This window comes from Amphichorda felina (assembly GCF_050947745.1).
Source record: "Amphichorda felina strain 45539 chromosome Unknown scaffold_3, whole genome shotgun sequence".
In the NCBI taxonomy this organism is placed as follows: domain Eukaryota; kingdom Fungi; phylum Ascomycota; class Sordariomycetes; order Hypocreales; family Bionectriaceae; genus Amphichorda; species Amphichorda felina.
In genome coordinates, this window is record NW_028145047.1 from 445,896 (window position 1) to 460,652 (window position 14,757).

Genomic DNA, 14,757 nt, shown 5'->3' on the forward strand with positions numbered 1-14,757 from the left:
GGTAGCGATCCGGACAATGCTGACCGTTTTCAGCGATGCCAAGGCGTAGGTCAGGACTCTGCCACGAGGGCCCGTTGTAAAATAGGGCTGAGGATCTGGTGTTACGATATTATATTGGTTACATTCTAGGACTCGAACGACTAGACATGAAAGGCTCAGTCTGGTCTTGGATATGTAAAGTCCCTCAGATCATATCAAGGACGGTAAACACTCTCCCCACGCCGGGATACGGTGTACTGGCATGTTAGCATTATCACCGCCCTGATACCCCACCTATTACATATACAAGCAAACCTCGAGTCTGTATCACGATGATGCTATTTCATCGTTAAATCACATTCACACGGATTCTCTGTGAATTTCCCGCGCCTTCTCAGTGCAGCAGGAAACGCTTGTCTGTCCACGCGAGAGACGGCAATTCAACGCTGTTATCCCTTTTCGTACGGAGTACGTACATGCGAAAGAATTTGCAAATCTCTCTGATCGACACTGGGCACTTTTGGCGATTGGGCGCCCTATCTGGGGCTATGCTGTCTCCGGCATGGTCGGTTTATCCACGTCCCGTCCGTGCTGAAATGACTGCGTCTGAACTGCGTGCCGTGGGCGTGCGCCTAATGGAAGGATCCCAGGGCGAGCAACAAAAAGGGTCGAGTCGGAATGGGTCCCTTCGTGTTTCATCCCTCACAGCTCGACCCGTTGCCGCCCTGTTACTTCGTCTGGAGTGGCCCCGCGGAGTACATGTACTGAGCATCACATAATCTAGGTACTCCTACTCCTACTCGTAGTACTAGCAATGGCATCAGACTATGCTCGCTCGAAGTCGGTGCCACGCGGTGGACTTGGTGCGCCATGAACCAAGCAAAGCCAAGACCCCACGGGCGCGGGAGGCCCTCTTATGCGACGCTTGGACGGGAAGCACAGGTACCGAGACACGGGGACCAAGTCGTACCAGTTTACCACCAATTACCGGTTCCACTGATGGCCATCCGATGTCCTCACATCCCAAGCCGTATCGCCCTAGTCCACCAACAACGCGGGTTTAAACCAATTACATCGAGTTTCTGCGTTGCGACGGCGGCGTCAATGTCTAGAGGCGCAGTTCAATACGCGGGAGGCTGTGACGAGTGCAGTGCGTCAATGCAGCTCAATGCGAGGCTGTGCCTCCCGTCCATGATTCCTTTGTAGCATTTAGGGCTGGGCAGGGAGTACGACGTAACTAAGTAGTAGAGTGGCATCTTAGTTGTACAGTTAACTCTCAATTGCCCTTAAGCAAACATATCTGTGTAAGTCGCCTTGAACGTTGATCTGGCCATCAGTGTCCACAAAGACACCTCTAAACGAATCTTAAGGAGGTGGCGCATGGGTAATATTGAGTATGACGGCTTTCGATGGTATTGGTTTCATTCGCTAGGACAGGACGATGGCTTCTGCGCTTCAAGTCAAACGAAAGGTCCACGGTGCCGGCTTGGGCCGTGCCATGACTACTCGTTGTAGGTCTTTTTTTTCTTCTTATTTTCCTTCTTCTTCTTCTTCTCTCCTGATATTAACACGATAAGCAAAGGTGTACCGTGCAAGAACGGCCTCTGTCATGGCTTGGCGTACCAGTTCCGGCGTGGAGCTGTATGACGCCGTGCACGGCAGCCTATCTACTATACAGGGAACGGGAGGCCCATCAATAAAAAAGATACCTTTGGATTTGATTGCAACTGTGGTTTTCGTCAAGAACTCCCAGGGCGAGAGTCGGAGCACTTGACACTGATATACCTGTTGAGATACGCGTATGGCCCACGAGTCGTACTTTTCCCTGGGATGCTTCGTAGTAGTACGACTGCGAGTTTTGATACCAAAAGCAACTATGATCTCTGAATAGCTCCGCCGCATTTAACACGTCATCCCATTCATCACGGGCGCAATTGTGAAAATACGAGTCTTGGCTCGTTGGGCTGTAAGGTATTAATCCGTACTCGTACGAGTACGTATAGTCATTGTCAGAAATGGCGGAATGACGCAAGCTGCGCGAGGATCGTCTTGAAGGCTGGAGTTGCATTCTTGTTTGACGGTACGGATACTAAATGAACCTTCCGCGAGACACTGTCTAGAATCGGACAGCGGCAGCAAACGGCGCCGAGAGCTTTATCGAATGGGGTGCCAAGCCGGTTTCAAGCTCGAAGGTGGTCAGTGATGCTGTGAACTATCATCTCCACTGGATGCGCTTGGGTAGCTCCATGATGATACCCAATTGAGCGATTCCCCGCTCAACTGTTGTTGGACATAGTACATGGGCCAATTGTGTAATTGACTCGCATCTGATTCAAGCCTTTCCCGCAGAGCTACCGTTGGCAGGGGTCAAAAGCCAGTCCATCTTATCAGCCTGATGACGGTTGTCGCCCACGATCAGGACAATGGCACCTCTAGAGATCAATGCCATCGGAAGTTACGTAAATCGGACGTTTGCTCGGTGGTAATGGAACGGGCTGTCGTCTGTGTGACTTCAGTTATATATTTGCTTATCGCAAAACACCTTCACTTAGCGGTCTCATCATCAGAAGCGGCATGAGCCTGTTCTTCGTCATACACGACGTCGTACTCTGTCATCAGAATGCCCGAATCAAGTTTCTCGATGTTGCGTAGAACCAATTTGTAGACGGTGCCAACTGAGCGGCCGCTTTCAGCGATGAGCCTGAAGCCCGAACCTAGAACCACGGGCATCATGGCCACATCAACGCCATCCAGCAATCCGGCCTCGAGACACTCTGTCGCCAGCCATCCGCCGCCCATCACCCACATCTGCCCGTCCCGCTTCTTCAACTCCCTGATGTGAGAGATGTAGCCCTGACGCATGATCGTGACACCGGGGTGATCAGAGGGATTCAAGGTACGGGAGACGACTACGACACTCTCTTTGGAACGGCCTTTCAACGGGTTGGCTTCAGGGTCCGAGGTGATGATCTCGTACGTCTTGCGGCCCATGATGAAGACATCGAAGCTGGCGTATAATGTGCCAAAATCGATGGTGGGATCGTCGACGATCCAGCTGGTCGATTCATCGGGTGGAGCGATGTAGCCGTCTAGGGACGCGGCGACGTTGTAGCGCAGCTGCATCGTGATGTGATACTGTCTGGTCTGGGACGGTGCGAGTGGGATGAGGCGGTCCAGCGATGCAAAGTCTGGTGGTGAATACTAATTATGAAGATTCAGACTGCATCTCTGATACCAATTGCCTGCTCATACTACTCGTATTAGTGGTTGAACATTTTGGTGAATATCCTGGTGGAGTTGCCGTGAAGGATTCACGGGTAGAGTGCCGACCCAAAATGCCGACATCCCGTCAGTAAGGTTCTGACTCCGTGGTAGGTACGGATACGCCTCGAAAATAGAGGGGCCAGAGACTTGGGGCGGTTGACAAGACGCCTTGTCGTACTCCGTATTTGTTATCTCATTCCCTGTGCGCCAAATTGCTGGCAGGTGTTGGCCTCTTTTTTCTGTTGGCGCTTGTGGGGGGGTTGCTCCTGCCATTCTGTTCGATACTCTCTGTATGGATAGCAAAGACGAGACTATTCGTATTGGGGCGATGGGGTCCTGGCCATTTGGCCTTGGCATCACCGTCTCTGTCTGATCGCCTATAATACCCCGCTGCACGTCGGGGTCAAGGGCTCGAGACACAACTGCTTGCATAGTTGCTGACGATTGCAACGTCGGGGAAGCTCGCATCTCCCATGTACGTAGTACAATGGGGTGCATTCTGGTGCGACCCTGTGTGTAGGGTGATGCGACTCCGGCCAGACATCGCCAGACATCTCCAGACATCGCCAGTACCGCCCCCAAACCCTTCCATGACACGGCTGGCGATGGCCCGTCGAGCCCAGAGCCTACCGTCGGTCCGCCGCGGGCCTTTGCGCCAGACTGCGATCAATCACCGACCCGCTGCCGCCAAGATGGGGAGCTATTCATGCAGGCCGCCCATCTGAGCACACCACAGAGGCACAGCCAGCACGGCACTTGTACGAGTACTCGTAGGCACAGCAGGCAGCGGAGGGCGGCGCCGCGACGGCGACGTGTTCCCGGCGTCCATTTGGCGAGAGCAGGCCGCCCCTCTCCAGCTGTCAACTCCAGCGATCCCTGCATACGGGGTCAGTGCACGAACGTTGGGGAGGAGCAACACCCGGTCAAGCCCTCCCGAGATGATGCTATTGTTGCCTGCCGAAGTCTGAGGAAACCGGCGGCTTGGATATTGTCATTTTATCATTTTCAGCGGCCGACCACCAGAGTGACCAGGCCAATGGACCACGACCCAAGAAGAAAACCCAAGAGCGCTTGTACTCGTACGAGCAATAGTCCCATCATTTATCACGCAAGGCTCGGTAGGGGCGACGACCGTTGCGACTTATCATCGCAACGTCGTTACTCGTAGGTGCTGTTCTTAATTCCGCATTGGGCCCCCACCTTGGTGGTCAAAGTGATCATCCCCGATCGGATTGGGGCATGGGCCGACGGCGGACGCGGGTCCTGGGCCTTTCGTGGTTTCGCCTCAGAATCCGCCACCGTAATTGGCGTTCATCTTGATGCTACGGAGTCGTAGCTGGGGTCCTGGAGGATGGGGACACGATGTATTATCTAGCCCTTGTTGGCGTTTCTTCTCAAACATAGCCTGGGCTGGGCCTCCCTTTTTATGTACGTTGCTGTCCCCTCCCCCCTACAATCAAAACCAACACCACTTTTTGCTTCACGACACAAGCAGCGCGCATTACAGTCAACGTCCATACCTTTGCATACAGGCATCTCGAGACTTATAGTCTGCCACATTAGTGACTACCATATCGAATTCGTGTTGCCCGCGTCTGGGCGCGACGCCGCTTCCCCCGCCCATCGATCGAATTCACGCCGTCATCACCCCGCTAGGCTTGGCTTATAATCTGCCATGGCCGGCAAAGAAACGGGCGACGCGGGGGCGTGCGATGACCCCCGACTCCAGGATATTGTTCTTGTTGATGGGCTCCCGTCAGACTTTTGGTTCGAGGGCATCGCCGTCCGCCCAAGCGGCAGCCTCCTCCTCACGAACATCAAAGACCCCGAGCTCTTGGCGATAGACTCGAGCACAGAGGGATCCCCCGAGGATCGGTTCCACATTATCCCGCCTAGGATCGCGCACGCTTTCCCCGACGCGAACGGCGCCTTCAATATCTGCGCCCTGCCCGGCGCCAAGGGGGAGGAGTACGCCGTCGCAACGGGGTATGCGGATCCCGCCAATGGCCATTTCTACGGATTTGTTGTGTGGCGGGTGGTCATGCCCCCGGATGAGAGCGACGGGGCCCCGGAAGTGTCCAAGATTGCCGACCTCCCCGACGCGCGATTTGTCACGGGTATTGTCCCCATCTCAGAAAATACCCTTGCCATCGCGGATAGCAACGGCGGTTGCATCTGGCGCCTTGATATACCGTCGGGGCAGCCGTCCATGCTATTCAAGGACCCAGTCTTGGCCCCGCCTACTTCCGGCGAGGATGGCTACTTTGGCGTCAGCCGTGTGCGATTCACTGAGAATTACGGATGGGCCACGAACACGGCTTTCGGCGTATTGTACCGCTTCCCCATCGAATATACCGATGGCGGCAAAGACTTGGAGGTTACGGGACCGGTGGAGGCTCTTGCCAGTGGATTGACCAACGCAGATGGAATGGTCGTACTGCCTGACGAGAGCGCGGTCTATGTGGGCAGCTACATGACGGGGGATCTGTGGCGGGTGGATTTGGAGGATGACGGTGCCACAGCCAAGGGGACCGTCTCGGTGGTGCGGGCAGGCCTGGTGAGCCCCACGGCCATGGAGCTGGTCTACCATGCCAAGGGAGGGAAGCCAACACTTTACGTTACGTGCTGCAACCCCCTCAGCCAGGAGAATACCGACGACAATAAGTGGCTTGACCTGACCAATATTGACCGATCCAAGCTGGAGATCACGATCACGGTTACGACAGAAGTCACCTACGAGTATATTTAAGGATGGAACGGGAATACTAATAGGAGGGGGACCCACTACATTATTACCTGTCGGATATTACTATACCTCTATACCTCTGTCGGCTGGGGTCATTCCCGTAACGAATTTGACAATCTATTACAGACACACGATTCTTCTATGGCACGAGCCCCCCCCCCCACAATCGTCTCCCTGAGCATGTTGTGAACTTGAACTGGACCAAATCTCGGTGTTGGCGGATTTGAGTCGGAGGTATGACGCCGGGACAGTATTGGAAGGGGGCGAGTACATGCAGAGTAGCTTTTACGACTGCATGGTCTAAAAGCCGATCATCCGATTTGGGTTCACAATCCTGGACACGTTGGTCTGAACGTCATGGAAGCGCATGAACCCACAGCTCTCGCTCTCGAGGTGGTTGATGGCGGCGGCCAGCGTCGAGAACTCGCGCCCGCAGGACCGGTTCGGGCAGTGGTACAGCATCTGCTTGTGGATGGGCGAGTCGAGGTGCTGGTTCAGCGAGGCGAGTCTCCCGAACAGCCGGTGGCACATGTAGCACTGGTAGGCCTGGTGTTGCGGGTTCCACGCGCGCTCCGTGGCGATGTGCGTGGCTATACTGGCCTTGTGCGACACGGGATACTCGAGGAGCTTCTTGGAGATAACGCCATGAGGGTCGTGGCGCCGGACGGCGTGGTAGAGCGTCTCGCGGTTCAGGGGTGCGTTGGGGCAAGACCCGCGCTCGAGGTGGTGGACGAGCCCGGTTGCGGTGCCGTGGGTGGTGCGACAGAAGGGGCAGACGACGCTGGAGCGGCGGTGGATGCGGGAGTGGAGGTGCTGACGGCAGCATGTCAGGCCGTCGTGGACGAGGCATGGGCGCTGGTGGAGTTGCTGACCTGTTTGATGGCGTTCCCGTTTGCGAACATGCGGTCGCAGTCAAAGCAGAAGAAGTGGTCATGAATCTCGTGGTGATCACGGTCGTCGTCGTCCCGGAACGGGCCCCCGCAGACGTCGCATTGGGGCCCGTGACGGTCGTGGCGCGCACGCTGTACCATAATGTAGCGGGTGTCTGTGATCACTTCCTGGTGGGATTGTCGACGGTTGCCTTGGAATGGCTTGGATCTGTCTGCTTGAAGGACCGGGCGATAAAGGTTGGTCCGTCAACTATGACGGGTACCAGGTCGTTCCTGCCCTCGCTCACCACTCCACCGTGGAGGCTGATACCAGGGCAGTTGTGACCCGACAGGAAGACGCCTCACCCCACGTGGGATTAATCCTTGCGCAGGTTTGGATTCCTAGCTTTTCGGCAAAGACTCGGTGTAGGATATGCGATCTCGGACGCCGTCCTGGATGGTAGTATTCCACGGTGGTCCTCATGTGTCGGGACAAGTTTTAGGTTGGTTCAGATGGTGTTGGGCATCGACTGTTGAGTGCTGACACGTGCCGTTTCAACGTAGATTGGGTGGTCATACTCTGACACGTGACAGCCTTCAGCGGGCAACACGCGGCCGGCAAAGATGTGGGAGAGAGACATGTCGGAGAGGTGCATCACGAGTCCATGATATATTGAGAGGAAGTATCATCATGTGGTGACGGGTTTACAGACAAGAAAGGAGCAACAAGACATTGGACGTGGGGCTGGAGAATTGCGGGGATCGGCGCTTCATCATTTAGGTCTAGGACCCGCCGACCCGACGAGTTTGTACAAAATCAAATGGTCGCCAATCTCCCATTTCCACTTATTCTGATTACGTAGCACGCGCTTTCGTATGCCAGGCTGTTAGTTCATCGTATCCCTCATTTCGATGACCTGACAGGCTGAGACAGCCAACCATCTTTGGGCCTAATAGGGCTATCGGTGAATGGATCTGGGACCCTGCATGTCTTGGCGCTTGGCCCGGCGGTTTCGGCAGTGTAGCTTACGCGTTCTTTCGCTACTTTGCTCTTGAAAATGCCAACTGAGAATTCGACCTTTTCTTCCAGATCAACGCGAGGCTCTCTTTTCCGCTAAATCCCCAGACTGCCCCGTACATCGCGCCCCGACGGGACGAACCTTGAAACCATGTCGCAATACCAGTATGTATATCCCGCCACCAAACTCCATGTTGTTATTTTGGATACTGATGGGTCGATGTCCGTAGGCAGTACCCTCCCCCCCAAGGAGACGGAGGATATTATCCCCATCCTCCTCCTCCCCAGGGCCAGTACTACCCTCAACCACAGCAGCCGGTACAAACTACGATGCCCCCTTCTGTCTTCGAGAAATATGGACAATAACTCTGACCGTTGTTGGTAGATGCAATACGCTCCCCCGCCCCCTGAGGAGAAGAAGGACGACAAGGGCTGCTGCTACGGCTGGTAGGTTTCTCTGCACTTTTGATGATGGATAGACTGGACGATGCTGACGTATGATAAATAGCCTCGCGACGCTCTGCTGCTGCTGGCTCTGCGCGGAGTGCTGTGACGCGTGCTGGGATTGCCTGACCTGCTGCTTCTAGAGAATCGCGGTCATGTGGCTATGATATTGGTGTATGGGGGGAGGAGGATGTTGGAGGTTTGGGCTCCAACAAACAAAGTCACCAATTGGTGCCCTAGTGCGGACATCCAGCAACAGGATTTCGACAGTACTGGGGTTAAATTGTCGTTCATTGCTACAAGAATTTCATTTAGTATTTCGTATGAGAATTTTGTCATGCGCCAGTTGTTTGATGAGACGAATGATGTGCGGCTAGCTTACCATGGAGAGGTCGCCTGATTTCAGCCTGCGATCAAATCGCACGGTTGTCTAGGTCCATCGGGCGAACCTCTCATGTTAGTACGAGCAGTCGATTTTGTTCCAGCACGGCGGCCAACATGAGACAAACATGTTCTCAGCCAGCTGTTCACGCTGGTTCATGCCCCCGGGCCCGAAACCTCCGACTTTTTTTGTAGATGCTCGATTGGATCGCCCCTGGCAATTCCCAGCTTGAGCGCAAGGTGCAGCAGTGACTTGCCGGCGGCCGCACCGAGCCCTCTTTGTGTGAATGTTGGTAAATCGTCCCTGTTGCTGTACCCCTGATTCTTCGACCCCGGCGACGGGCAAAAGAAACACAGTTGCTGGGACAGGCAGGCAGGCATGATCAGCGGATCCCCGGGCATTTCTGTCTGCCTGGGGCACTCGCCCGCATTTTGGCAGACTGCAACCATACCGGGGGGGATGACGGACGGCGCGACAAGTGGTGAGACATGGACGTAGCGTCGGGGGGAAATCGTGCTTATTATGGAAATAGGGGTCGAGAGTCTAATGAGGGATAAAAGCAAAGGTCTGAATCTCTACGAGTACGGGTATATGGAGTACGGATATTACTACAAGCGATCTACGAATGCTCAAGCGGCTACCGCACTGGCCTGCCGGTAGTTGAACCGAACAACGGGCCGAATAAGTGGGGCCTCCCTCTCCGGGGCTACCGAGTCCCCGGCGTAGGGTCGCACGGCAGGGCTATGCTGCTCCGTGGGTCTGCCGAAGGCGACTAGAAGGCTTCAAATGGAGTATTTTTCCCCTGTTGGATGGAGTGAATGGTCACGGTCCGATACTAGTTTGCATCATCGTGCTTTTTGGGGCCTGGACAAGAGTGGGATTGCCGAGCCATCGATCGGCCCCTTACTGTCAGGTGGTGTTATGCTTGACAAGTCTCATCCACCTCGAAGAAAGAGTGGGAAAAAATGAGCATCGCGCCGCTATTTTTAGTTCATATAGAATCGAATTGGTACATGAGAATGTTTCCCAACCGTTTCGAGTCATTGTGTGGGCTTGAGGCACTGTCTAAGGTAATTAATGTAGGACGTGGAGACCACATGGCCCAAGGCCAAAAGAGAGTTTATTAATTCTTGACCATGATGCCGGGAATCAGGGGCAACTTGGCATCTTTATCAATGACATCAACGTCAAAACCAAGGCTACGCACAAATGTTTCATCATCGCCGCCGCTCACTTGGGCCTTGACATCGGCCGGCCCACTATAATCCAGCTGGTCGGACCTTCTCTTAGGCGGTGGAGCAGCACTGTTGATATCGGCCCTTTGCCAGCCTTTAACGGATCCCCTTTGTGGCCTGGGCCCAGCCAAAATCGTCGGCACTCAAGAATGTATCGCTAGGTAGTCCCGAGACATTGCCCTACGGCATTTGGTACTTCGGTTGTGACTTAATGTTGCATAAGTTGTGAGGGCTGCTGGCCGTAACTTAGCAGACGATCATCACCGTCGCACCGAGATCCTTCAGGCTTGGGTAGGGCGGTGCTGGCATTGTAGCTGACGTTGCTTGTCTCGGAAGGGCAGCAGTATCTGGACTACATGTCCTACATAAGCGGTGAAGCACAAGTTGTGACTGCTGGGACACCTTGTACTACGAGTACATCATGCACAAGTCCGAGGCCAAGCCAGACGCTTGTCGATCGCCCCTTCCACCAAATGCGACGCCCCGTAATGATGATGTACTTGCCATGTCTATCACGGTTCTAGGCATCGAACCACGCGACAGTTAAGACTCTTCAAACTCCACATCTCCCCCTTTTCCTCCATCTCTTCCCCTCGGCCCATCCGAGGTTGCCAAGCCGTTGAATCATAACCTGGCCGTCTGGAGTCTGGGGAATGAAAACGTCGACATCCCCCACGCGCTCCAGTTTCCTCCCGCCTTCCCCCTCCTCCAATCTTTGATCCGACCACACCTACGAGAGACAACGTCCTTTATCTGTCCATAATGTTCCTAGGCCGGATGTCCATCAAGGTCAACGGCGCCTCCTGCGGCGCCGAAGCCCTGCTCCTGGGCGCAACCACCTCGATCGGCGGATTCCTCTTCGGCTACGATACGGGACAGATCTCGGCTCTGCTGCTGTTCAAAGATTTCATGAATCGCTTTGCGCAAGGCCCGGAGGGACAGAAAGAATGGAAGTCCATCATCCAGAGCTTGCTGGTCTCGTTGATGAGCATTGGCTGTCTGATCGGCGCGCTCTCGGGTGCCTACACTGCCGACTGGTGGGGACGTCGAAAGTCGCTGTCTCTTGGCGTTGTAGTGTTTATTATCGGCAATATTATCCAGATCACGGCGATGAATAGGTGAGCAGTGCTCGATCCCCAGGGCAGCAAGCAGTGAGGTCGTGTTCTAACTCTTGTCACAGCTGGGTGCACATGATGATGGGTCGTTTCATCGCAGGCCTGGGGGTAGGGAGTTTGAGTGTTGGAGTTCCAATGTTCCAGTCTGAGACAGCTCCAAGGTGAGTTCTCCCCGTAAGAGTCAATGTATTGAGGTGTTGCCAAATTGCGGATGTGAAGGAGCGTAAAAAGAGGAGGTAGTGGCAGGTGCCACAAGATCTCAGAACACATACTGACGCACCACATATAGAGAAATCCGAGGAGCAGTCGTCGCATCGTATCAGTTGATGATTACCTTTGGCATCCTAATTTCCAATATTATCAACTATGGTGTCCGCAGCATCGAAGAGTCTGATGCTTCCTGGGTAGGTCTCTCCACCATCACTGCCCGCACCATCTCTAACAAGACACAGCGCATCGTTATTGGCCTGGGCATCTTCTTTTCCCTCCCTCTTGGACTCGGAATCCTCATTGTGCCAGAGTCTCCTCGATGGCTAGGCTCCCAAGGCAAGTGGGAGGACGCTCGCATTTCGTTCGCTCGTCTACGTGGATTGAAGGACGACCCGCAGAACCCCCTGGTCGAGGACGATATCAACGAAATGAGAGTAATCCTCGAAAAGGAGCGACAAGTCGGCACCGGTAGCTGGCTCGAATGTTTCAGCCCCAATACCGACGTCCCTAAGGTGCTCTACCGCACTCTTCTTGGCATTGCGGTGCACTTCCTCCAGCAATGGACCGGTGTCAACTACTTCTTCTACTACGGCGCCACCATCTTCACCTCAGCCGGCGTTGACGATCCTATACTAGTACAGCTAATCCTCGGGGCTGTTAATGTAGCAACTACGTTCTACGGTCTTTACGTCGTCGAGAAATACGGTTTGTGTCCCCTCTGTTGTTGGGTGTATCTTGACGCTAACATTGCCAAGGACGTCGCTGGCCCCTGTTCCTGGGAGCCCTTTGGCAATCGGCCTGGCTTATCATCTTCGCATCTGTCGGAACTGCCAGGAATCCAGAGGAGCACAGCTCATCCGGTATCGTCATGATTGTCTCGGCATGCATGTTTATCGCCTCGTTTGCCGGAACTTGGGGTCCCATGGCCTGGGTGGTTATTGGCGAGACATTCCCTCTCCGGACGCGAGCTAAGCAGGCCTCCCTCTCTACTGCCGCCAACTGGCTCGGAAACTTCTTGATTGGATTCCTCACGCCCTTTGCCGACTCGGGCATCTCGTACGCCTACGGCTTCGTCTTTGCCGGGACCAATTTTGCCGCCGCTCTGATTGTCTGGTTCTTCCTGTACGAGAGCCGCACGCTCAGTCTGGAGAATGTGGACCTCATGTACGGCCAGCCTGGTATCAAGCCCTGGACCAGCCATCGATGGGTACCACCAGGATACGTGACGAGAGAGCAGCGTGACGAGTCACACTTCCGTAACATGAGTGTCAGCGGCCCTGCTGGCGTGACCGTCGGCGAGAAGAAGAGCACTGACAACAGCGAGGACTTGGTTGCTGGCTCCACAAGGGCAGAGCAGGTATAAACTTGTGGTCAATAGGGACTACTGTTTCTTGTAGATTTATAGTGTTATAAAATATCCTATCGTTCAGCTGAGCAATTCCTTGAGGTTGATTAATCGTCATAAGGACGGCAGTGCACACTTCCCGTACTACCCGGAGGTTGGTATTTCATGCAGGATGCTGGCGATCATTCACGCTTGCCCCTCGTTTGTCCCTTGTAACATCATGTTTGTTGCTCACCAAAACCCCGCTCCCGTTTTCAGAAGCTGTTGGTTGTGAATGTTGGAGTTCATTGGGCCCTGAGACCCTTGGACCCAGGGATAGCTCCCGGCCGATTGAATATCGGTGTGCGATTGGCCTCTTTCCTCCTCCCCTTGTATGTGTAGGTACTTTGTGGTTTGTCACTCGCCTTCTCCTCGGGCCTGGTCCTGTTTTCGATAACCACAAACCTCGAGGTCCTCTGAATTATTGGCACGATGAATCCCGCCACGGCCTGTTTAGAGGCTGATCCCAAGCAAAAGGAAGGCGATGATATGACCACAAAACCATCATGCCGCGATCCGGAGACCCCAGTGTCACCCGCCGACGAGCCTCCGTATACAGTCTTCACCAAGGCCCAAAAGCAATGGATCTCCCTCGCTGCCTCTTTTGCTGGCATGTTCTCGACTCTCTGCAGCTACATCTACTATCCAGCCCTGGTCCCCATCGCGCGTGACCTTGGCGTGTCGGTCCTCCTCGTCAATTTGACTATCACGTCGTACCTCATCGTCGCAGCCGTGGCCCCCGCCTTTATGGGCGACATGGCTGACCAGAGCGGGAGGAGACCCATCTACATGCTCATGTTCACGCTGTTCATAGGTGCGAATGTGGGCATTGCGCTGCAGAGTAGTTTCGCCGCTTTAGTGGTTCTGCGTATGCTTCAGAGTGCAGGTATAAAAGAGAGAAATCCATAGAATTACGGGCAATACTAACATTTCGCAGGGTCATCGGGTATGGATGTGAATAACAAAGTGTTTTACCAGCGGTACTGATAGTGATTAGGTCTTATAGCTGTGGCTTACGGGGTTATAGCCGATATTACGACTCCTAGCCACCGAGGGGGTTACGTTGGTGTCTTTGATCTCTTGTCAGTTCAAGGGTCCAGCTACCTCGTTACCCGAAACTGACATGCCGAGTATCAATTTCGCCGTCAGCTTCGGCCCCGTCATTGGCGGTAGCATCACCAACTCCCTTGACTGGCGCTGGATCTTCTGGTTTCTCGCCATCTTCACCTCATCCCACTTCCTCTTGATGCTTCTGTTTTTCCCAGAGACGCAACGGAAAATTGTTGGGGATGGGAGCGTCAAAGCCTCTGGGGTGTTATACTGGAGCTTCTTCTCTCTCCTGAAGAGGAGCAAGCAGACAAAGGAACTACCAGAGAGTGACAGGCCGAGACGACATTACCCTAATCCCTTTACCTGTCTAGCTGTTCTCGGAGACATGGAGTCCCTGATCGTCATACTGCTATATGCTGTAACCTACTGTGTCAAGATGGTAACGCAAGCATCACTGGGAGCTCAGTGTGTACAGATATACAGCCTAGACTACTTGACAGCTGGGCTGGTATATCTCCCGTCGGGCATAGCCGGAATATTCGGAGCCTTCATCACTGGTATGTATCAGAGCTGTGGGGCCTTAATACTTGGGATCTTGGTGTTAACTGTATCATAGGCAGGGTACTCAATATGGTGTACGCTCGGGAGGCAAAGAAGCTTTTCAAAGAGGAGCACCAGGGCCACGGTTACCCACCCGAGTTCCCCATCGAGAGGGCTAGGTTGACAGGTATTTATGTTATGATATCGATCAGCACACTTTCAACTGTGGGGTATGGCCTGGCTCTCATGACCAAGGCAGTGAGATTTTCCCGGTAATACCCGAGACGTGCTTACACTGCTAACACAGGCAGCATATCTCCGTCATGATTGTAATGCAATTCTTCATAGGGCTCGGGACTTCTGGTATTTTTGTTGTCGGTTGCCCTCAAATTGCCTACCTACTTTGACGACTTTGTTAACTATTCGCTAGGAATCGGCCACGCTGCTGACGGATCTAAACAAGCACCGCTCAGCAACCGCTCAAGCGGCTTGCAACCTTGTGCGCTGTCTCGGCGCAGCAG

At 54.1% G+C, this 14,757-nt stretch overlaps 6 protein-coding genes across 6 annotated transcripts; 3 read left to right on the forward strand and 3 right to left on the reverse strand.

Annotated features, from left to right (window-relative positions):
- Positions 1–2,523: 2,523 nt before the first annotated feature.
- On the reverse strand, positions 2,524–3,102 carry ACO1O0_002821 (dihydrofolate reductase-like domain-containing protein; the record flags this gene model as incomplete). Its single annotated transcript, XM_083192283.1, has 1 exon — positions 2,524–3,102. The coding sequence occupies one exon, from the start codon at positions 3,100–3,102 to the stop codon at positions 2,524–2,526; it is 579 nt and encodes a 192-aa protein (XP_083051340.1).
- A 1,816-nt stretch (positions 3,103–4,918) lies between these two features.
- Positions 4,919–5,992, forward strand: ACO1O0_002822 (uncharacterized protein; the record flags this gene model as incomplete). Its single annotated transcript, XM_083192284.1, has 1 exon — positions 4,919–5,992. The coding sequence occupies one exon, from the start codon at positions 4,919–4,921 to the stop codon at positions 5,990–5,992; it is 1,074 nt and encodes a 357-aa protein (XP_083051341.1).
- Positions 5,993–6,289: 297 nt separating this feature from the next.
- Positions 6,290–7,020, reverse strand: ACO1O0_002823 (uncharacterized protein; the record flags this gene model as incomplete). The annotated part of the gene is made up of 2 exons (XM_083192285.1): positions 6,290–6,802; positions 6,862–7,020. 2 exons carry the CDS (start codon positions 7,018–7,020, stop codon positions 6,290–6,292), a joined length of 672 nt encoding a protein of 223 aa, XP_083051342.1.
- A 2,805-nt stretch (positions 7,021–9,825) lies between these two features.
- Positions 9,826–10,126, reverse strand: ACO1O0_002824 (uncharacterized protein; the record flags this gene model as incomplete). The annotated part of the gene is made up of 2 exons (XM_083192286.1): positions 9,826–10,054; positions 10,122–10,126. 2 exons carry the CDS (start codon positions 10,124–10,126, stop codon positions 9,826–9,828), a joined length of 234 nt encoding a protein of 77 aa, XP_083051343.1.
- Positions 10,127–10,699: 573 nt separating this feature from the next.
- HXT5_2 (general substrate transporter) lies at positions 10,700–12,625 on the forward strand (the record flags this gene model as incomplete). The annotated part of the gene is made up of 3 exons (XM_083192287.1): positions 10,700–11,055; positions 11,342–11,967; positions 12,018–12,625. 3 exons carry the CDS (start codon positions 10,700–10,702, stop codon positions 12,623–12,625), a joined length of 1,590 nt encoding a protein of 529 aa, XP_083051344.1.
- A 633-nt stretch (positions 12,626–13,258) lies between these two features.
- Positions 13,259–13,633, forward strand: ACO1O0_002826 (uncharacterized protein; the record flags this gene model as incomplete). The annotated part of the gene is made up of 2 exons (XM_083192288.1): positions 13,259–13,460; positions 13,584–13,633. 2 exons carry the CDS (start codon positions 13,259–13,261, stop codon positions 13,631–13,633), a joined length of 252 nt encoding a protein of 83 aa, XP_083051345.1.
- Positions 13,634–14,757: the final 1,124 nt, after the last annotated feature.